This window comes from Phascolarctos cinereus, unplaced genomic scaffold, assembly GCF_003287225.1.
Source record: "Phascolarctos cinereus isolate Bilbo 61053 unplaced genomic scaffold, phaCin_HiC Scaffold_5;HRSCAF=322, whole genome shotgun sequence".
In the NCBI taxonomy this organism is placed as follows: Eukaryota; Metazoa; Chordata; class Mammalia; order Diprotodontia; family Phascolarctidae; genus Phascolarctos; species Phascolarctos cinereus.
In genome coordinates this window covers 84,578,697-84,603,232 of record NW_027555958.1, presented here as the reverse complement: position 1 = coordinate 84,603,232, position 24,536 = coordinate 84,578,697, and the positions used below count along the sequence as shown (strand labels likewise).

At 37.6% G+C, this 24,536-nt stretch overlaps 1 protein-coding gene across 6 annotated transcripts in view; it reads right to left on the bottom strand.

The window, feature by feature from the left end:
* RPS6KA2 (ribosomal protein S6 kinase A2) overlaps nucleotides 1-24,536 on the bottom strand; it is a 547,475-nt gene that overhangs the window by 40,895 nt on the left and 482,044 nt on the right. For all 6 annotated transcript variants that reach the window (XM_078155047.1, XM_078155048.1, XM_078155049.1 and 3 more), the window contains 3 exons: nucleotides 14,499-14,601; nucleotides 6,994-7,124; nucleotides 3,563-3,688 (listed from right to left, as the gene is read on the bottom strand). In XM_078155047.1, the coding sequence (XP_078011173.1) occupies nucleotides 3,563-3,688; nucleotides 6,994-7,124; nucleotides 14,499-14,601 (360 nt within the window). The remainder of the gene's footprint in view (nucleotides 1-3,562; nucleotides 3,689-6,993; nucleotides 7,125-14,498; nucleotides 14,602-24,536) is intronic.

Below are 24,536 nucleotides of genomic sequence, written 5' to 3'. Positions count from 1 at the left end.
ACTATATGCAGGTTACTATGTTAGGCACTAAAGATACAAGGACAAAAGGGAAAGTTCTTTTGCCCTCAAGGAGCTTATATTCCAATAGGTGAGATTTGCAAAAATGCAATATAGACAGAGACTATATACCCTGTAGTAACAAATCTCTATATCCTATAAGTATATACTGTTCATATGCAAAATGAATAAAAAATGAGTTTTGGGAGGAAAGATATTAATACCTGGGGCAGGGGGAAATTGGGAAACACCTCATGGTGAAGATGTCTAGGGTTCTGTTTTAAATGCCAGACATCTGTTTTGGGATGTAAAACCTGGTTAAAAAAAAGGTAATTTCTGCTTAAGTAACAAGAACACCCTCAGAGGACTCAGGGAAAATAGGGAGCCTCAGCTTTAGGTATCTCCTGCACATTCCAGAGGAGCCGGGTGCCAAACTGCTGCATTCTATTTTCTAACTCCTTATTCTAATCACCCCAGACTTGTCACACTCACTCCCTTACCTGCCTTATGTTAATGCTGAATAGGCAGTTATTTAATAACTTGACCTGCTTTTCCTTTGCTGGGAACCCTCCTGGTGAATGTCCTGACACTGCAGTAACACTTACAGTCACTGTAAAGAAACCAATTTGCTCCGGTCCCTTAAATCACTGTACATCTCCCTCCTTTAACCTTTCCTAATATGTTCAAGATTTCAGACAGGCATTACTTATAAATCCAGCAGCTGAACTCACAAATTTATATTTTCCTCCATTTAAACACATTCTTTATTGATTGAGCAAATCAAGATAAATGGGGCAAGAAGCCATAAATTCCTGGTCCAAATTAAATCAACAGGGTTTATGTCTCTGGCTTGTGTCTTTCCTGACATAGCTGCGTGTTTCAATAGTGTGAGGAATGCAGGGTGGGTGTCTCAAATGATCTTGCTTACTGCTTTAGAATTTGCCTTCTTAACGAAGGTATTATACATCTTTCTCTTCAATAAATGACTATGAGATTTAGTTCTGAGGTCCCTGAACTGGGAACGATTTTTCAGCAGTTATCATTTGCATGGTTTTTTTTTAAAAGACATAATCAATGATAGAAAGAATATACTCTTCTTCTGTTATTGCTACTATTACTATTTATTGGAAAGGTAGCACTTTCTCCCAAAAAATTATTTGCAGAAACCAACACAGTGTCAAGTGATATACAAATGTATAGCAAAGCTTCAGAAGACTTACATGACAGATGTGGTCTTGCCTTTCATTACCCAAGCATTTTAAATTACTGTCTAATGAATTAGAGATTAATGATAAAGAATTGGTTTTAAGCTACTCACCAAGACTACTGCATCTCACAACTAGCCAGGATATACTTTTATATATTTAACTTATATTGAGAGCTGAAAAACACCTTTTCTTTTTTTTGGGGGGGAAGGAGGGGAAAGGGAGATTTAAACTTCAATATATATAAACAATAATCCATCTGTATACGGCAAAACAAGTATTATCTTGGATTTTGCCAAAGAATAAAATCTGAAATGAGTATCTCAGACATCCAAACAACATTTCTTCAATTTAGTAACTTTTACTAAGGCTAATACCAAGTAGCATGAATCCATTGCCAACACAATTGAATTTATCAGTGAGGGTTTAAAAAAAAATCCTTGGTTTTTTGGAGTATGAGGAGGTGTAGTCAGCTTCTGGATTGTCTGGGCTTTTGTAGACAATGTTGATGTAGAATGTCATGTATCTACTAGTCTTAGGAGGGCGATTAGAGAGGATTTTTAGGGAAGGACATTAATTAGGCAGCATTAATTAGAGTTTGGGGTTAGTAAATATGATTTGTTTCCTCCAAAATCCTGTATCACAAAGTTTTTGCTCTCTGTGTAGATGGGATTATATATTTTGGCCCAGATCTATGATCTCATTGGCTTAAGGAATTTCTGGTGAGGAGATTTCTTATACCAATGCGAAAATGGCTTCATCTCTGCAACTTACTGTCATAGAGAACTGCATGGTTGCCCTGAGAGATTAAGTGACTGACCTTGGGTCACAGATGAAGTATGTGTCAAAGGCAGGGTTCAAACTCAGGTCTCCCTGGCTCCTCAGCTGTCTATAGGTATGTGCGTATGTATTCAATGTGTGTGGGTTTTTTTTTTTTTTGGTCCATACCTGTGATTTCATTGGTGTGGAGAGTTCTATCAACCAAAAGATAGTGGTAACTTTTAAAAAAATAATTAATTAATTTTTAGTTTTCAACATTCACTTCCATAAGATTTTGAGTTGCAAATTTTCTCCCCATCTCACCCCTCCCCCCACCCCGAGATGGCGTGCAATTTGATACAGGCTCTGTTACGAAACTTTTAGTCTTAAAAAGTTACTTGAGGCACTGAGTGATTAATTGATTTGTACATGGCAATATACAACAGGTATGTCTTAGAATTAGGATTTGAACCCAGGTCTTCCTGACTTTAAGGCTTTAATCTACAATGCCATGTCATCTTTCATCCTTGTGCATATATCAATTATATATACATATACGTATGTAAAACACCTTATGTACTTTAAATTTTATTTATCTTTGTACACATTGATTCCTCTCCATAGAAAGATGTAGAGTTTCATAGGTTCAGACCTGGAATGGAGCTCAGATTATTTTGTCAATCCCCATTTTGCAGATAAGGAAACTGAGACCAGTGAAATGAAATAATTTGCCTAAAGGGAGAAAGTGGAAGAGCTAAGACTTAAATCCGGCCTTCTGGATCCAAATGCCAAACCTAGCTAGATGGCATAGAGTATAAGAGAATTAGACCTGGAGTAAGGAAGACCTGAATTCAAATCCAGCCTCAGATACTTACTAGCCATGTGACCCTTAGCAAGACATTTAATCTCCCTTCCTCAGCTATTAAAAGAAGATGATAATAATAAAGTCTATCTCACAGGGCGATTGTGAGAATCAAATGAGATTATGTTTGTAAAATGCTTAGCACAGTGCCCAGCAAAATGTAGGTGTTTGATAAATGGTTATCTCCTTTCCTTCCCCTTCCACCCTCCCCTTCCCACTGTACCAGCTCCATCAATATACAGTTCAACAACCATATATTAATATAAAATGTTTGAGTTCCAAATTCTCTCCTTCCCTCCCTCCCCTGCCCCTCTCATTGAGAAAGCAAGCAATTTAACATATGTTTGCACATTGATATATATGAGGCCACTGATGGTGAGCACTGCTTGTATGTGTGAGTATGACTAAAAAGTCTAATAAATGGCTAACAAACAGCAGGAGCAGTAGACCACACATTTCACAATAACCTAAATTGGAGTGAGTTGATCTGTATAAAAATGGGGTTTGGCATTTCTGGGTATAACAAAAATAATAGATCACATTACATCCGCACAGCATGTTATAGGTTCCAAAATGCTCTCCTGACAACAACCCTGTGAGGCTGGTAGGGTAAGAGTAAATGCAAACAAATCTAAGTTCATTTTTCAAATGTGTCAGTAGGAGATGCTGATACACAGAAGAGTAGTTGACATGTGCATTTTTGCTCAATCCCAACATCGCAGGTGGGAGAGTTTCTTACCTTCACAGCATACTCGGTATCAGTAGCTTTATGCACACACCTCTTGCACACCGAATATGAGCCTACTCCTATGTCCTCCTTGATCTCATAGCCATCTGTAAAGTGAATATTGTTCCCGTGTAACTGCTGTGGAACAAGAACAATAAAAGAGAGAAGTGTTAGGATTCACTTTAATGAAACTAAAGTGGAAATTCTAGATTCACTGAATAAGAAAGGACTTAAGTTTTACAATGATGTTTCTTCATGGAAATGGATTATTTAAAGGTCTGGCAATGGAGCATAAGCTATGGTAGGTCTTTTTGTACTAGAAAAGCAATGATTATAGGCCTGGGATAGAATATGGGTCTGTTGTCTGAGGACCAGCCAAAGTTATATAAAGGTAATCACAACATTGGCTATTAGCCATCTCTTCACACCCCACAGCAATCCATTAAATGACCCAAAACAGAAAATGGTCTGCGTGGGTCCCATTCTGACACTATACTGAAAATGACAGAATCCCAGAAAAGGGATCAGAGAATCGCACAAGTTAACTACCAAGTGATGATTTTTTTTTTTTTTTGTCCATAACAACTTAAGACTGTTACCGGTGTTCATCTTTCTTTCTTGAAGGGCACTAATGACATCATAAGGGTGATGTCTTGATTTGCCCATGAATTGGATTTAAGTGAGGCAGAGCTGTACAAAGTCATCAGCCTCACTCTCTCCTCTAGAGTTAAGTCCAGTGGCAAGACAAGAGTCAAGATGACTGGTGAAGGCCCAGGATGCAGTGGGTGACCTTGGCCTTTTAAAATTAAGTTCTTTAACTTAAAAAAAAAACCAACCTATGTATAAAGGAGAAGAAAGCTTGCTGACTGAGTTTGTGGGCAAAATAGTCAACAATTCAAGGATTAGTGGCAAAGACTCAGGCCTCTTGACTCCCAGCTTAATGTCCTTTCTATTATGCCACGGTTCCTCTAGTGGTCACATTCCCCTCAAAAGGCTGAGATAATAAGAACACGAAAAAGGAACATATATATATGTATATATATATATATATATATATATATGTATACATACCCTTAGGTGGTTCAATGGATAGAGCAATGAAACTGGAGTTTGGAAGAGCTGAATTCAAATCCAGCTTCAAACACTAGCTATATGACTCCAGGCAAGTCACTTAACCTCTGTTTGGCTTAATTTCCTCATCTATAAAATGAGGATAATAATAGCACTTACTTTCTCAGAGTTGCTGTAAAGGTGAAATGAAATATTTGTAAAGTTCTTTGCAAACTTTAAGATACTATATAAATGTTAGCTATCATCATCACTGTTGCTGTCATTATCATCATCACCATTATTAGACAGTGGGGAATCTATGATACTGATGCTTAAAGTTAGCATTTGATTAAAAATACCTGAATGGAAACCAGACTCCACTTCCAAGTCACATTTTATTGTGCCATTGTATAAAATAAAGTGTGTAAAGTCAAATATTCAAATATATCAACTGGACGTTTTACATAAATAGAATATGATTTCAAGGGACTCTGAGCTCTTGATACAGAGCTCTCTTCTCTAGTGCAAACACTCTTTGAAGACATCTTTAATTTGGTTTCTAACTATTCATAACTTTATTTTGTTATGATATGGTTACACCTATGATGTGGAAAACTACTTATAAAAATTGAATCTTAATTTCCAGAAAAGCATATTCAAGGCCATCTCTGCACTATATGATAGAACAGTTGGCCCATAGGGTGCTTTCCTGGGTTGCAAAGACTGCCTCCCAGGTTGGGGTCCTGGTAAAGCAGAAATATGGTTAGGCTGGGCTATCACCTCACAGCATAGCCCGAATCTCAGGACTAGTGACCCTTAGACTTGGAGCAGTTCATAGGAAAAAGAGAACTTTTTATCTTCTCCCCTCCCCTCCCCCTGTAAACTAACATGGCCCACTCTGGACCCAGATCTAGTTATCTGAGCCTTGGGGGACTGGTCGCCATAGTGTTCTCCACAATGAGGAATGATTCCAACAACAGTTTGCTTTTCTGTGAGGCCTCTTGTTTCTCACTACTTTTGGGGAAAGCCAACTCTGCCTGGGTTGATTTAGACAGGTATCAGAACTGCCTCAACAGGGTGAGCTCTTTTGAATTTTGTAGTCCCTTTCCTGGGCTTATCTGACTGTGTCTTTAGAAAGCCAAGAGCTGTGATGTATATACATACATACATACATACATATATATACATATATATATATATACATATATATATATATATGTGTGTGTGTGTGTGTGTGTGTGTATATATATATATATATACATATATATATACATATATATATACATATATATATACATATATATATATACACACATAAATTATATATTTTAAAGAAATCTATCAGTTAGTTTCAGTGACTGTCAAACAGACTATTCTGCAGTATGATTTCAAGTTGATGAAAAAAAACAAATCAAAACCCTGAAGCCCTCCTGTTCTTTGTCTTACCCAGTGGTACATATGCTGTGTGGTTCCCTTCCCCTCATCTCCTGCTGAGTATTTAGCCTCTAAGCCCCTCAAGGATGGGTACCATCATGTCTGACTCATGCCTGAGTGGGCTCTGTGGCTGCAGAAGTGAGGCTGTCAAAATGCTGGGCCTTGCGGATTCTCACATCCCTGCAATCTGTCTGTCCCCTGTTCTCCCTTGAGAGACCTTTCCTAGTGAAGAGGAAAAGTGAAACTTGGGATGTTTCCTTCAATGGAAAGCAATGCTCTTATGACATGGAAGAATTTGATCTATTTGTGGACCCTAGACTTTTGCTAAGAATGAATCTCTTTTTATTTATTAGTGTTTTTTAGGGGTTAGGGAAGGCTGGGGAAAAGGGTATATCCCATTTAAAATGGAAAGGGAAGCCACTGTATCTATTTTCCTGAGGAATTTTATTTCCTGGAGTCAGTAGGCAAAAATTTTCTTGTGTGATGCTAGCTAAGAAGTGTGATCCTGAGGTTTGGTGCTACTAAGACTGTAAACAGGGTATTTTTGCTTCTTTGCTGTGTTTGAAAGGCCATTAATTCTACCTCATAAACTGAATCCTCCCAAAATGAGTTTAACTCCTCACATAGCCCAGGGAACTTCAAGGCAACATAGACCCTTTGTTAAATTGATTTGAACTGAATTCTCCTTTCTTCATGTAAATGATGGAAATCTAGGTAAAATGGTGCTACTTTGGGAGGTCCAAATGTCTTATTCTAGCTGGTCTTGAATATTTGCCTATTCATCCACACTTAACGTGAACACCATTGAGGACCTCGTTCACTGGGTCTCATTGAACACAAATAGAGACAGTCATAATGGATACTACCTTCACAAATAGATAATGTGAACTGGATCACTGAGGGCCTCATTCACTGAGATTCATTGAACACAAACGAAGCATAGTCATGAGGGATGTTACCTGCACAATTGGGTGGACTGTGACTTTGTGTAGATCTTGTTGAGCTGGTTCTTGGACCAGGCTGGATGCCACAAAACTAAATCCTCTAAAAAGATGGTGAGCATTGGCACTTGGAGGAACACCAGGGGAATCTGCAAGTGAACCAACTTATGATAAATGAGATTAGATAAGAGAAAAATTTTTATGATAATCATGGTATAAAGACAGGGGCAGGAAGTGAAGTGGGAGAGAGGTGGGGTTTATAAAATGCAACCCCTTGCCCCCAAATCCAATAACTTCAAATGTGCTTAGCAGCCACATGCCTTGGATTGATTGGATCTTTTAAATCTTAGATGAGAGGGGCAGCTAGGAGGTGCAGTGGATAGAGCACTAGCCCTGGAGTCAGGAGGACCTGAGTTCAAATCCGGCCTCAGACACATAACACTCACTAGCTGTGTGACTCTGGGCAAAGTCACTTAACCTCAATTGCCTCACCAAAAAAAAAAAACAACCCATGAGGTGAGTGATGTATGTAAATTAGGAAAATGGAGGACAAATCTTGCATAATGTACTTCAGTCTGTTGTCTTTCTATTCATTTTATTTATTTATTTATTTTTAGTTTTCAACATTCACTTCCATAAGATTTTAAGTTCCAAATTTTCTGCCCATCTCTCCCCTCCCCCCCAAGACGGCGTGCAATTTGATATAGGCTCTACATATACATTCATATTAAATCTATTTTCATATTAGTCATGTTGTAAAGAAGAATTAGAACCAATGGGAGGAACCACGAGAAAGAAGGAACAAATAAGCAAACAAAAGAAGAGAGAGCCAATAATACGCTTTGATCTGCATTCAGACTCCATAGTTCTTTTTCTGCATGTGGGCAGCATTTTCCATTGTGAGTCTTTTGGAGTTGTCTTAGATCCTTGCATTGCTAAGAAGAGATAAGTCTATCAAAGGTAGTCATCACACAATGTGGCTGTTACTGTGTACAATGTTCTGGTTCTGCTCACTTCACTCAGCATCAGTTCATATAAGTTCTTCCAGGTTTTTCTGAAGTCTGCCTGCTTGTCATTTCTTATAGTACGATAGTATTCCATTACATTCATATATCACAATTTGTTTAGCCATTCCCCAACTGATGGGCATACCCTTAACTTCCAATTATTTGCCACCACATAAAGGGCTGCTATAAATATTTTTGTATGGGTGGGTCTTGTCTATTTCTAAGCTCAAATGTGGTTAATGCTGCATCTCCACAGTTCCTTTCAAGTAGAAAAATTTAAAGCTTCAACGTAAGCTGTTTTATCTGTTTCAGAGAAGGCTAGCACGTCCAGTAAGGATTTCTTTCCTTGTTTCCTCTTCACCCTTCTATGCTTCACTTACCGTGGTGCTCAAGAAGCTAAGAATTACCTCCTGACATTGTTTTCAACCCCAAACAATCTCAATTCAAGGACTATGTTTCCCCATAGGCCTCTCTGGTACAGACTGCTTTTCTCTCTTTGTCTCAAAATGTATCATTTGAAGGATGAAAATGTGATTTCCACTGTGGGTTCATTATTCTTACTTCATTAAAAAGAGGAATGTGGACACTGGGGAGTGTTTGCACATCCTGAAGCCATCAGCCTTCAATTTGTGTGTCACTCGATAATCTCCCCTGATGAAGATATGGATATCACCAGAAATTATGCATGTAAAAAGAGGATCTGGTGCCACATGATGGCTAAGACGTAGGACAAATGATTAAACAACCCCGTTCTTTTTATCAGTTGAATGTCATGTACAATTTGTGTTGAAGAATGCACGAAAGCAGTGGTATGCTGGAGCTGGCTCCAATTGCTGACTGTTAAATTTTCATTGTGAGCATTTCCAACAGAGAAACAGGCAAATGCTATTAATCAGAGTTCAATTTATCACTTTATTGATTGTCTAGACCTAATGAAGTGATGGAGAAAATGGTAATAATGCAGATTAAACTTAAAAGTGTGTCATGTGAACATTTTCCCACCCCCTGGAGAGCTAGTTGTTAAACATTTATCAGCACCTTCCTTTATGGAAGCTATTCACACTGTCAATGTGATAAAATCGAGTGAGATAACATATGTAAGTGGGCAGCTAAGTGGCAGTGGATGATAGAGCGCTGAGCCTGGAGTCGGAAAGGCTCGTCAAATCCAGCCTCAGACACTTACCAGTTGTGTGACCCTGGGCAAGTCACTGAACTCTGCCTCAGTTTCCTCATCTATAAAATGAACTGGAGGAGGAAATGGCAAACCACTCTAGTATCTTTGCCAAGAAAACCCCCAGTGGGGTCACGAAGAGTCAGACATGACTGAAAAATAACTAAACAACAAAAACACATATAAAGCATTTTGCAAATTCTGAAGTGCTATATAAATACTATCATTATTATTAATATAAAGATCATTAGATGATTTTATATACTAGATGATTATATCTAGCTATTTTTGTTGTTCAACCATTTTAGTTATGCCTAACTCTTTACAACGTCATTTGGGGCTTTTCTTGGCAAAGATACTAGAGTGATTTGCCATTTCCTTCTCTAGCTTATTTTACAGATGAGGAAACTGAGGCAAACAGGTTTAAATGACTTGTCCAGGATCACACAGCTAGTAAGTGTCTGAAGCCAGATTTGGATTTTGGAGGATGAGTCTTTCTGACTCCAGACATGGCACTCTATCCATTGCATCAACTAGCTACCCTATATCTAGCTCTGCATTATCATTATTGCATTTGTTATTATTGTGTATCATTTAAAGAAAATTTCACAATAAGCATTTTAAAGCATTTTTCCTGCCTATTATTGTTTAATTTGCATAAAGTAATTTGAAGTTTAACAGTCTTATGCTCTCTACAATATTTTAGGAATTATAATTTTAGTTAGAATATATAGTGTTTTAATTTTTGCAAAGTTCTTTGTATATTTTATGCTATTTGATCCTCACAACATCCCTCTGAAGTACTACAAATAGTGTTATGCCCAATTTGTAGGTGAGGGAAGGCTTAGAGCAATTAAGTGATATTAGCATTAATAACACTATTAATAAAGATAATAAAATATGTGGATTCAGCAATGAACTTTCTATTTATATATATAAAGAATTAATCTTGGGGGTTGTTAAAGAATGCTTACAGACTGCAATGTGGCAAAACCTACTATTCTTTTTTTAGAGTTTATTTTTTCTAGTTTCTCTCCCTTTGCCTGGATACCTTCCTTAATTAGTATAAGGAACTCTAGCAATTGTTATATATTTATGTAATGCTTTTATGAGAGGCAGCCTGGTACAGAACATAACACAATGACCACGGAGTCAGAAAGATATGAATTCAGGTCATCCCTTCAATGTATGTTGGTTAAATGAATTTAGGAAAGTAACTTAATCTCTCTGAGCTCCTAGGCTGAGGAGGATTTTATTTTGAATCTATTTCTGTATAGGAGGGTGGAGAGAATGGGCTGTAGGAATCATCTTTTAAGTTCTTACTTTTACTTAAATTAAAATAATTTTAAAAATCTGTTGCAAGAGATTTCTCCTGAAAGAAAACCAACTGATTTATGAACAATAATGAGTTGCTAATGTCACAAAAATATTTTCAGGAAGAAATATTTTCTGGAAAAAAATGATGATGATGAATGTTGTCTTGCACCTTTCATTTGCTTAGATATAGAAACATGAATGTTGTAGTATAATGTGATCAATTCTTTCAGAGCATGAGTGATCATATCACACAGAAAGAATAACTACATTTCTCTTGGAAGATTCTGTATATTTTTGTTCATCTTCAATGTCTTGTGCCAATGAAGAGATTTTTAAATTCTAACATCACAAAGGCAATGTGTGCCAAAGGGAAGTCTTAATTCTTTCCCAATTATTACAAAGTTACCATCATCACTTAGTCCTTGTTTTCGTGAATGTCCAGTTGTTGACACCAATGTGATGGCTGAATTAATATAATCAGAGTTGACAGTGTTTGGGAATAAACTCCCAAACTGCCAGACTATGGAAGCTTAATTAAAAAACAGAAGGCATGGCTGAGTAGTTTTTGGAATCTGAAAATTATTCAGTGCAAGACACATGAGACAACAAACACGTTTTTTTGAAACATTGCTCTGCTTTTCCTGCTTGCATACGAGCTTCTCTGGATGGATGGGTTTCCATTTCATTTAGTCTGTTTGTATCCATCTTTCTTTTCAGTTCACCCTATTACTTGCTGCCTCTTCAAAATTCCCCAAGCTGTCTTGTACTTCATTGAAAAGTGCACCCACTGGAAAAAAAAGTACAAGTGGATACATCATTGCTTTCAGCTACTTCAAATGACAGGCATTAATTTCCTCCCTGAGGTTTCTAGATTTAAGAGCCTGATTCTATTGAAGGGAATACTATTATGGATTTCACAGGTCATAGAAATGTTAAGGTCTGAGTACATACCTGGGTGGTCAGTGGTTCCTTTTATAATATTACGAGAAAGGAAAGAATTGCTATAAAGTTGTATACTTTCATTAACACTAAGAGAATGGAAATATAAGAGGAGCAATTTCTTCCTCCATACACATGAACTACTATACTAGGACTTTTAGTTCACTATGTTTACATCAGGGGAAATTGTTGAAGGAATGATGGCACAGAGAAACTTTTAGGAAAGGTTGCAAGAATTAAAATGTGAATAGTCTTTAAATGATGACTACACAGTGGGTGATGTGATTAGATTTGATAAAGATCCGTGGGAGAATAATTCTTTAGCATGACACTTAAGGTGGAACACAAGAGGAAAAAATATAAAATGAATACATGAAAAATTAACACTGAATACAGTCAAACCTTGATTATCCACTTGACTATAATCTGTTTTATAGATGAACCTGATGAAATTTTAATCTTGAGTTGGCTTCCCTTTGCCACTCAACATGATCTAGAGTCACCTCTCCTCCTAGTAATAGATATGTCTCAGGGAATATAAAATAACTGCAGCATTAGCTTAAGCCAAATAAAAACAAGATAACTTATTACAAGAAAATCACATTATACATCCTAAAGTCAAATACAACTGATTCCGTGTATTATATGCTTTTTAAAAAGAACAGTGCTGCTGCTACCTTTAACCTACTCCCTCCCTCCTGCCCAAGTCTAGCCCTGGACCATCCAAACACAAACTTATAAAAATATCCCAATTTCTAAAAGCAGAGATATTTGTGTCCCTAGTATCGCAAAATCCCATCTCCCTCATAGGTAAATTCTATGATGTAATAAATAATCCATGAAGGATCTTTGAGAGCCTCTAGGGAAAAAAAAGACGACATCATATAAGATAGGTAAGTCAACAATTAATCAATGATACTGGAAAATCAATCACAGTTTAAAAAAATTAAAATACTAGAGAGTCAATCAATTCACCCAGAAGCATTTATTTAGTACTACTATATAAAGCATTGTGCTAAGTGCTAGGGATACAAAGAAACTGTTGAAACAAACAATCCCTGCCTTCAGTATTCTAATGGCGGAAACAACACATACCTACTGTATTAGAGGCAGAATATGTACAGAGAATATGTACATGGTGGTTCGGGGAACATAGGTCTTGGTAGCTGGTTAGGGGGGTGGGTGCGTAGGAGACCAGGAAAGACTTTATGAAGGACGTTATACTTGAGAGCTTAGTCATGAAGGAAACCAGAGCTTCCAAGAGGCAGAGTTAAGGAGAGAGTACGTTCTTGGTGTGGGGGACAGTCAGCCTAAAGCCATGGAGATTGGACTGGGAATACAGTGTGTGGACTGGAGAGTAGGTCACTGCCAAAATTTTTTTTGTGAAGTAACAGATTCCCTTTTAATTTTCCCCCTATAAGTATACTAATACTAATATTCCTACAGTATACTAATATTTAATAATCTACTATTAAAATAAGTTTGAACTCCCGGATAATATTAAAAGGTCTATGGGGTGAGGCAGTAGTACTCAGTAGGTAGGTAGATTACAGAGACAGGCCAATATTAGCATTAAGAAAACAGCAACCAGAAATGCTTAGCTACTGACTTTTAATATTTCAAATACAGGTTGAAGGTCTGATATTTATGCAGATTAATAGTTAATGTCCCTCTATTTTAAGAACTGCCATTATATTCATTTGACAGATGGATAAATCAGAATGGAAGTAAAATTACTTACTAAAGCCCAATGATTGAGTCAAGATGAAACCTCTAAACCTCATCTTCTTTCATCTTCTTCCACAATGACTAGATCTTGTGCTAATCTCATATATGCATTAGGACAGAATCTTACACACAGATAAATATCTTTCAAACCAGTAAAGCATCCTGCTGTTAACTCTTCCCCACCCCTCATTTGAAGTGGGTTTCCTTGTCATTGGAAGCTTCCAATGATCACCATACTGAAGGCAGTCATTACTATATAGACCTCTTAGATCCTAATACCAATGACAGGCTGGATTTTATCTGGGGTCTCCTGTAAGACCCCCAATGAATTAGTTAACAATAAACTGAATCAAATGAACTTAGGTTTCTTCTATATAGCTTTTGGTGCTAAGCCAGAGCAGTGTTCCTTTGCTTAAAGCATCTTGCCTGAGAGCACAGTAAGACAAAGCTGTAACCATTCTACATCCCTGTCAAGCCTTACATTAAATTCATTTCTCATCATCCATGGTAATGGGAATCTGGGACAGTGCAAGGAGTTGAAACTCACAGATAGTCCCTCAACATCACTGATAGGACTAGGGAAGCCTCTGCTTCAGGTTAACTACATGCCCTGTGTATCTGTCTGCTCATTTCACAACTTTCTTCAAATTTTTTTAAAAATAAATTTTTATTGATATATTTTGTTTTTACATTGCCTAAAATTTCCCTCTGTATCCCAAGGCCCATTCTTCCCTTCCAGAGAGCCATCCCATATCACAGAGAATATTTTTTATTCTTATTCTGTAACTTTCCAAGGAGTTGACAGGTATCTATATACACACGGTTTGATTTTCGTGTGCTTAATAAAAGCTTGTTGACTTGACTTTTTGGACTAGTCTGCAATCTTTAAATAAAATGGTGCTAACAGTGTTTTCAAATGAGAATATTATTTGTTTTCAGACTGGATGAGTTCACAGACCTTTAGTCTTGCCAACAGTTTCAGCTTTCTCCTAACTAAACTTTGGTGCAACATTACTGAGAGGTAGCAAAATTGATTTAAGTTTCTATTACTTTCCCCCTGTGTGGAGGAGAGAGTGCCAAAGAGTAAAACAGGCAAAACACAAGAAATAGGAAGGAGAAAAATCCATGCAACCTGGACAATATCCAAAATGCATAACCAGCTGTATCACTTACATCAATAGCTTTAAATCTAGCTAAGAAGGAAAGACAACAAACAATGATGACAGTTTTCTATTAAACATAGTTTATTCATGTGGTTCTCTGGCTCCTAGATGTCTGCCCCCTAGCTGCTCGGCAATATTGGAAAAATATGTCATTGGCGGTAACGGCTGATTCTTCCCTTTTGTGCTGCCCACACTAACCTGTAGGGGTCCTGGATGTGAACTCAGGATCAAAATGAAATGTATCTTCAGGTCTGCCCACTGCTGGTTTAAAAGGTGGCTTGATCTCTTTTCTGTACAGCTTCTAGAAGGAGAGCAATACAACACACTGAAAAAATCCAGACCCAGAAGGGAGGCAAGTTTACACTGGCTTTCTGAAAAATCAAAGTTGCTTCTCTTTTCAGGCCATCTGAACTTCCAAAAGAATCACTAAAGTGCTGGAAATAAAATAGGTTCAGTATGGTGGGTAAGGACTGAGTACAGTCCTAGTAAGGCTGAATTTTCTTGACTAAAGAATGCAGGGACTGAACTAGATCACATGAATAACATATGCAAAATCATTTTGTAAACCATAGAACGCTTCACAAGCATCAGCTATTATTGTTAGTATGGTGACATTTTATGTGGGCTCTCCCTTGGGTGCATACCCCTGGGTACTACTTGGGTATATCCATACCTTTGTCATCAATCAGTCAGTGAGCATTTATTAATCATGAGGCATTACAGTGGGCACAGGGGATAGAAAAATGAAACCATCTCTGCCCTTAAGAGGCTTAACATTCTAATGTGGAGACAACACGTACATTAATGCTTACATATGAAATATGTTCAGGATAATTATGAGGTAAATTTGTTGGGGGAGATCCCTAGAAGTTAGGAACCTCAGGAAAGGCTTCAAGTAAATGGTTGTGTGTGGGGGTTTTGAGAATAGCTTTCTTTTATGGTTTCTAAGTTGGTTCTGAAAGCAATTCCAAAAGAGGAGTTTCTAAAATGGAACAATAGTAGCATTTTGAAATCATTCTTTTTAACCTCCCACAGTGCCACTTAGGAGTAAATGACACTCATTTGGAGGTAAAAAGTCACATTAGGGTTTTTTAAAAATAGTGTTTTACATTATAATGACACAGATAGAAATGGGATAGCATTTTCTATCCATGACTCTGCCCATGGGACCTGGCTCATCTTGTGTTTTGTATATTGCTTGTGGGTTAGCAGAAATAACTGGCTAGGCTTGATATCTTGAAAGAGCTTCATGAGCTAAGAGCTCATTGTTTTAACCTCAGATATCCTCGTTTATGCATGTGTTGTTACATTAAAATAGAATTAGTGACTCCATTTTGCCCTTATCTACCATTTTGTGAAGTTAAGTTTCAACTTCTTGGAAGTCACCTGATTCAGGAAAGTCACAAGACTGCTCTGCCCCCTTCCCCTTATCTCAATGTCTCCTGATCTCCTCTACCAATAAGAAACCATGTGTCTCAATTCCTACAATCCTGTTTTTCTACTTCCTTCAATTATATGATAACTGTAGAAACCAATGGTCAGGGTCCTTGTGTGGACCAAGAGCCTTGGACCTGATCTGTTTCTGCAATTGCACGCGTTGCTAAATAAATCATTGTCTGAATGTAACTGCTTAGTTTCTTTATTCCACCCTAACAGTGTGAATATGTGTTAGGTGCCCATGGTGTTGCAGTAACAGGTATCTGGGACATGATAGAGACTGTCCAGAGACTTATCAATCCTAGCTACCACTGTCCACTTTTGATACAAAATTTTTGGGTACAAAATTATACCATGGAAACCATCATTAAGCAATATGAAATATTCATTAAAACTAGAGGTAGGGGTTTAGAAGAGAAAATACCTTTGGAAAGTGAATAGTTGCTAAGAAGATGGTGTATGGGAATGGAATTTATGTATCTGAGCCACAACTTAAAACATTAAAACAATGGGCTGCTGGCCAGTGATGGAGTGTACATAACAAGAGTCAATTAAAAATACATTTCTCAGGAGACTTATGAACCTGAGAGGACTTTAAGCTGTAAAGGAGGGAGAGGGAGAAACCTAATAGCACAGATCTACCAGCACCATAAGGAGTAGACAAATAACAGAGGCAAGGACCCAGGAAAGCAGAAAAACAAAAACAAGCCATGGCCTGATAGGTATATATACAAATACAATGTACAAGTGAAAAACAGGGTAAACTAGAGATTCCAATACTAGGGGCAATTTTGACCTCAAAGACTTGGTAGGATGAAATTCATGACTCCAAATGGCTCTGGCACAGTATACCTTATTCAAAAAGAATGGAAGAGTAGTGCTGTCTATTGTGTAGACTGAGATATGTAGAAATTCAGGAACCTAAGTGTGGAAAACATAGTGGAGGACATCTGAATGTGGATCAATGAAGGGAAAGCCATGAATGACATTGACATGGGGTAGAGGATGTGACAAAGGGAAATAATATTCTGGTCCTAAGTTTGACAAATAAGGAGAGCCCAGCTACTGAAATAGAAACCCTAGGATTAAGTGATCACTTCATCATAGAGTTTGTGCTAGAGGAGAAGAAAGTTAGGCATAGGGTGACATCTGCCTAATATTCTGGGAGATTTCAAAGGGGAGTAAAGGGTAGGCTGGATCTTGTGGACTAATATTTTACTGAGGATATTAGGCTAAAAAGAATACAAAGATCTTTGAAATTTGATATCCTGTTTATGATGATCATAACTGCCTCCACATATGTTTGTTTGCATGCTGTCTCCCTCGTTACACTGTAAGTTTCTCGAGTTAGGAACACCTCTTGCTTCTTTTTGTATACTTAGCACTTAGCACAAGCTCCCACTGTTGTTCAGTTGTTTTAGTTGTGTCTGGCTCTTCATAACCCCATCTGAGGTTTTGGTGGCAAAGATGCTGGAGTAGTTTGCCATTTCCTTCTCCAGTTCATTTTACAGATGAGGAAACTGAGGCAGACAGGGTTAAGTGACTTGTCCAGGGTCACACAGCTAGTTAGTGTCTGAGGCCAGATTTGAATTCATGAAGATAAGTCTTCCTGATTCCAAGCCCAGTGCTCTGGTCCAATGTGCCACCTAGCACACAGTAGACACTCAATATATGTTTATTGATTGATTGATATAAGCAGAAATAATTGAGCAAAAGAAAAGTGAGCCTTGGAGAGACCTGTTTGGCTAAAGAGGGAACTCATGGGGTGGAGCCAAGATGGTGGAGAAGAGAAAGCACTGCAGCTGAGCTCATGCAACATTCCCCTTTAAACAACTTTAAAATAAAGCATCAAATTGAGTTCTGGAGTGGCAGAGCCAATGAAAGATCAAAGGGAGGCACTTTCTAGCCCCCAAGAACTCATGAGGGGAAGGTCTGAACCAGTTGTGGTGTATGATTGTGATGGAATACTATTGTGCTATAAAAATGGTGAGGGGATCATTTCAGAAAAAACCTGGGAAGACTTCTATGAACTGAAGCAAAGTGAGGTGAGCAGAGTCGTGAGAACATTGTACATGGTAACAGAAATATTGTAACACTGATCAACAGCAAACAACTACTCAGATCAAGATGATGATCCAAGACAATTCCAAAGGACACGTGATGAAAAATGCTATCCACTTCCAGAGAGAGAAAACTGATGAACTCTGAGTGCAGATTGAAACATATATTTTCATTTTTTTTGCCTTTTCTTTTTTTCACATGGCTAGTATGGAAATATGTTTTATGTGACTTCATATGTATGACTGATATGTTGCTTGCTTTCTCAATGCATTGGGAAGGAAGGAGAGGGAGGGAGAGAATTTGGAACTCAAAATGTTAAAAAAAAAGAATGTTAAAATAAATAAAGAAGGAAAGAGGGAATGTGTGATCTAACTCAGATATTTAAAAAAATTATGGAAGATGGCTGTACAGGGACAAAAAAGAAGGGCAGGACTTTGCAAAACTAAGCAAACTAAGGCACTCAGAATAAAAACACTCTTACTACCACTGAGTCCACTACATTTAAGAAAACAAGTCAGGAATCAAGGCTGCAAATGTAAGGCTAGGAGAAATAGTGGTGGGATGCAGAACAACAGTTATTTATAGGGAGCTATATCTTAGGAGGGTCATATATTGAATGTTGCTGTGTTAGTTTAGTGACCAGAAGGTGTTCCAGAATGCATAGATAATAGCTTTACATATTCATTTGGGAATATCAAAAGGGGAATAATTATTCGACTCATGTAAGATCTGGTCATTTCCTGCCATTAGTGAGTTTCTAGAATTGAGTTAGCACTTAAACTCTTTCCAGAAATAGAAATATACTGCTCTCTTTAGTGACGCACTTGTATAAACTTCCCTGATACATACACTTGTTGGAAAAAAATCTAATAAGCAGAAGAAAGCTCTGGGCCATCATTGAAATGTTGGCCCTTAAAGGCAAGACTGATAACAAAATAATACTGTTAGACATAGAATGTTTGTGCCTGTTTTGAAAACCTCTATAAGTCACCTTCTGTGATACGTGAATTGAATTATTAAATAAATATTTGTCCTTAAGTAAAACTCACATCCTTTTCTTTCTCCAAATGTCTGCTTCCTCATGCTGCTATCCTACAGAGAGGGCTTGTTTTTATGGTCAGGACTTCTTCCTTCTAATATGGAAAAATAAACTATCATAGGAATCATAGGATTTAGAACTGGGAAGGATGTTCTCATTCACTTCCCTTCTTTATAAATAAGGAAGCTGAGCCTAAGAGCCCAATGTGTGAAGAAGCCTAAATGGCTTGGTTAAGGTCATGCTGGTAATAAGTAGCAGAGCCAGAATTTGAACTTGGGTCCACTGATTGCAACTCTACTGTTTTTTCTACCCTACCACACACAGGTAACTTCAGAATACTTTCTTTCTCCTTCTGTGTCACTGTGTCTCTCTCTCTGTGGTTCTGTGTGTGGAGCTCTGTCTTTGTCTTTGTGACTTGTCTGTGTCTATTTTGTTTCTAATACAAACTGTGTCTGGCAGGCAAAATCAAAGTCTAAGTACCTTTAATTCAGTGCCCTCTTATGTCAACTTCTCATTGTGTGTGTGCATACATGTACATATACATATGGATACATTTCATCTGTATAGGAAGGAAGCTCCTTCTGCCAATATAGATTGGCACCTGTTTTAAAACTTGGAGTCTAAGAAAGTTGCTTGGGGCCCTGGGAGCTTATGCACTTGCTCAAATTCATATAGGTAATAAGTATCAGAAGCAGGTTTGAGCTCAGGTCCTCCAGACTCTAAGGCTAGCTCTTTATTCATTAAACAATACCATTTCTCACAAGATAAACTGCCATACGTAGATATTTGTATATGTTTACATACATATACTACTCCCAGAAACAAAAGACCATCTTTTTTTTTTTTTGTAAACACCATTACAGCAGCGTTATATGGCAGCACAGCTTGGAACACAAGAATCTCTACAGAATTAAACATGAGTACTAGTATACTTTATTAACAAGGAATTATGATGAAGAACCAAAGTAAAGGATGCTATTACATATCTATTATAAAAAAATAAAATAGATTATTCATATGGCAAGAGTAAAGGATAGCTGGTGGATCTCCTATGTGCTATAATGATATCCTCAAATTGTTAGGAGCAAGCACGCAACATGTTGAACGCCTCCCCGCCCCCATGCTTAGCTTAAGGGAGGATATGGATAAGAACTTCACAAGATGGGCAAATGCAGATGGCTTGCAACCTGCATTGTGGGAAAGAATATCCAACTCAATCCATGGTTCTGTTTGACTATATGTGCTCACTCTTATTTCCTCTTAAGGGACAAAGAGAAGCAAATAATTTCATGACTATTGGATGTAAAGATTATATGAAATTGATAGAGAAATATAATACAGTGGAGATAGAAACAGGGTCTCAAAATACATTTATGAGAAAAAATGAGGAGTCTAAGAAGATGAAATTCATGAGAACTGAAATCCTATAATCAGGCTAAAAAAGAATTAACTGCCTATGTATAGGACAGCAGAAATAACTGAACAGCCATTTGTGTGAAAAGGATTTGGGCATTTCAAGTGGCCTGCAACTCAATACAAATCAACAGTGTGACATGGTAGACAATAAAAGCGTACATAATCTTGGGTTATATTAATAGATTGTGTCTATCGTGAAAGAAGTGATAGTCCCTTTAGGTAAGATCATATTAAGGGCATGACATTCACTTGTGGGAATTACGTTTTAGGATATGCTCCAATATATTAATGTGCTTCCTAACTATGTTTCCTAACACTGGACACCATGCCATTTGAGGTTTGGCTGAAGTTACTAGCAATGTTTAGCTTGGAGAAGAGAAGGCTTAGGGGGGTGTGACAACTGACCTCAAGTAGTTGACTGGATGCCACAATGAAGTGGAATTAGACTTATTCTATTAGGCTTTCCAACCCAAACCCAGCCTCAGACACTTATTAGCTCTGTGACCCTGGGCAAGTCATTTAATTCTGATTGCCTCAGTTCCCTCATCTATAAAATGAGCTGGAGAAAGAAATGGCACACCACTGCAGTATCTTGCCAAAAAAAAAAATCCAAATGGGGTCACAAAGAGTTGGGTATGACTGAAAATGATTCAACAATAACAACAACAGGAATTGAATGGATGCCATACTGAAGTAGAATTAGACTGATTCTATTGGGCCTTCCTACCCAAATTACCTTTGATCTATTTTTATATCCTTATGTATATGCATGATGTTTCCTTTAGCTAAGTTGTAAACTGAGGGTAACTCAACCTGAGGGTAAATACTTTATTTTTATATTTGAGTGCCTAGCATAGTTCCTGGCACACAGTAGGTATTGAATACTGGCCTACTGATTGATACAAGAGGGCAGAACCAGGAACCAGGAGGAAGCTGCTAAATTGGATTACAGTTTTATAGAAGCAAAAACTTCTAAATGATTAGAGCTGTCCCAAACGAGGATGGACTGTCTTGGAAGGCAGCAGGTTTCTTGTCACAAGAAGCTTTCAAGTAATGTTGTAGATAGGATTCTGTTTAGATTTGGGTTGGATTAGATTATCTTAAATCCCTTATATTTCTGACAGTCTATAACCTCTTTTATTACATGAGTAGATGGAGGGACGAATACTCATAGTAAGGAACTGTGAACATATTAAAAGATGAAGCTGAAGCAGGAGGCTCCCACTTTCTACAGAAGTCTAACTTGCTCAAGGAGAAACCAATTATCTTTAGGTACAAGGTGGTGAAAATTAGCCCCTTCCAAAGAAAATTTCAATGCTTAATCCTCAGTTTTACTGGACAGGAAAGGCAGACCCTTCTCAATGTGAAATATTACATCTTTTCTTTGTATTACTAAGATTAAATGATTTACCAAAATCATAGTAGAAGTCAAACATTTTTTCCCTGAATTCTTAGCTCTATAATCTGAATTATTGCCAAAAAAAAACCCAACTGGTCTACTTGATGTTCCTTGTACATAGCGTTCTATCTCCCCAATCTGTGTGCCTTTGTACTAGCTAGCTTCCATGCCTATAAGGTTTTCTGTCTTCTGGAATCTGGAGCTCCTTCTAAGACTCAGCTGTGGGCATGGTTCCTAAACCAGGCCTTTCCTGATCTTTCCCAATTGTTTGTGCTATCTTTACTGCATCCTTGCTCTAGAATCGCTTTGTATACATTTTGCATTTATTTATATATTTACATGTTCTCCCCACTCCCAACCCAGTAGACTTTAAGTGCCTTGAGGGCAGGGTCTGTTTCATTTTTTTTTTTTTGTATATTCAGCATCTAGGACAGAGCCTAGGTAAATAATACATTCTTGCTAGCTGAGCTGAATATGAAGGACAAATTAAATTACTTTGTCCAAAAGTCTGTAACATGAATTATTGCACTTCAAAATTAAGCTGACATGAAAACGGAGGTTGCATTTCATTTAAGATTTTTAACTTTGCAAGATGCACATTAACAATTCTGACCTACATTTTCAGTCTAGGACACTGCAGAATGATTCACACATGAATGAAAATGGGATTTATTTGATAGAATGTCCTGGGCACTATTTTAAAATCACCTCATTTTAAAAAAAGGTCTCATGACACAGGTCTCACAACATTGAAAGAATGAGATTCACATGATAGAAGCAATAGGATAGAAAACTCTGAATAGCTATAGTAGTGATTTTTTTATACCTAAAAAAATCAGTCTCAAATGAGAGAGGGAACAAAAAGCTACAGGTGGGGTGTCATGAATGTGCACCAGAGCCTGCCTTAATGGAATCAGAAACAAATTCTAGGGTGGAGTTATAATGTCTGCCTCCCACAATCAATCTCAGTTCCAAACTAATAAGTCTAATAAGTCTCAGCAGAGTAAAGGGCATTCTTACAGGCTGAACAGGAAATGAGACTGCATGAATATGCAGGTGTAGAAGAATGACAGCGTGCACAGGAAAGACTAATGGAGAAGTTGAATATATGCTCTCATGTGTTCTGTTGTCTTTAGTCTTTAGTATGGATAGCCACTTTTCCTTGGTTTGCCTCATTTTAAGGAAACCTCATATAAAAATCTGAATTTACAAAACTGATAAATCATGGGGCTAATAATAATTTTTAATTGCTTTAAGAAGGATTCACTGCTAGCTTCCTTGAAAAAGAAAAGCTTCTCTGGTGTACTAGGAATATTAGTCATAGAAAACATAATAAGAAAAGAATTCATGAATTGATTTTTTTTAACATGTCTTTTAACGTGTGGCAAATGCAAGTACTAGCCTCTGTTCTAATGAATAGCTCCTCCATAGTCAGGAGAGCCAAGATTCTTAATGCGAGGAAGGCCAAGGATGGATTGGAAACCTTCCAAGCACTTGATTATGTAGGTTGAAATGCCTGACTTTCCTTAAATCTTTGGAAGGTACTCTTCTTCTGTATATATGCTAATTTGGTGTTCATGGCATGAGCTTCAAAATGAAAAAAAAAAGACAACAACAATAAAGGTTGTATTGGCCACTATCACATAACTCACAGAGGTGCTTCATCTATAATTAACTTGTTAGTTTTTCACTTTGCTAGTCAGATGGAGAAAGCTCTAAAAGAGAAGTTCTCCAGAACTGAAAACTCATTTGTGGGTCTTTGAAACCAATTGAAAAGGCAGCTAGGATCAATCTGGAACACCTGTCAGCATTTCTATTTATGGCTGGTTGAGTCAGTTCTTGCTAGGGATGCTCGTGACCCAAAGATTCCACGGGACAGCTGCTTTGTGACAGATGTTTGCCTCAAAGAAACAAGGGCACCTTTTGCTGGCAGCTTTGGGCCACAGGATAAAGCAGAGCAGAGACTGATTTATCCTTGTGTTCTTTGATTTGAATTCCCCAGGTAAGTACTTGGATTCATCACCCAGGCAGGAGGCCAACTGTCAGCAAAGGGTCTGAAAAGAAAGGATTTCAGGATTCCTGAACAGTGATGACAGCCTTCTTGCAAAGCAGACTTGATATAATTTAAATGTCTTATTCCATTATGTTTTCATTTGTCCATATAGCTAAGAAACAGAATAAATGCATTCTGGCCAAATACATCTTTCTCTAAATTTGCTCATTAGATTCCTCTAAACTTTTTCCTGTTACCACTGCAAGGTGCATTTGAAGACCAGGAAGCATACTTGTCTGACTCATCTGGTATTTGCACTTGGAGGGCTAGGGTAAGTGAGACAGATGCAAGTTAGAGTAAGCCAACTTGGGGTGGCAGAAGGGAAAAGTGAGCTGAGGTGGATAAGGATACTCATACAGAGAAAACAGACCTTGGATTAAGACTGGACAATGAGAAGCAACACAGGGGAGGGAGAAGGGCATCAATGAGATATATAATATTCTTCTTATGCAGCAGATTCTTATTGCCAGAAGATTCTGCTCTTTTTGGAATGAGGGTATCTCTAACCTTTGGGAGGCAACAATACATAAGACCACAATTTTAAAAGCTTGCCTGAAGCACATGAGTGCCTGGTTACAACTCTGGGAAAGCAATTATGTCAGCCAGTCTAAAGGTTTGCTGCTTTTCTTCATGGGGGTATATTAGATAAAAACTGTAATAGTTTCAAATAACACTATATTCTCTTCTTGTCCAACCTTTTATCAATTCATTTAGATTTAATACAGATGTGATACTTCATGGTTCTTTAGCTACTTTTTAGGCCTTCATCTTTCAGAAAATGAATGACAAAAAAACCCCATTTATTTAGCACTCATGTCAAATGGGGCAGCT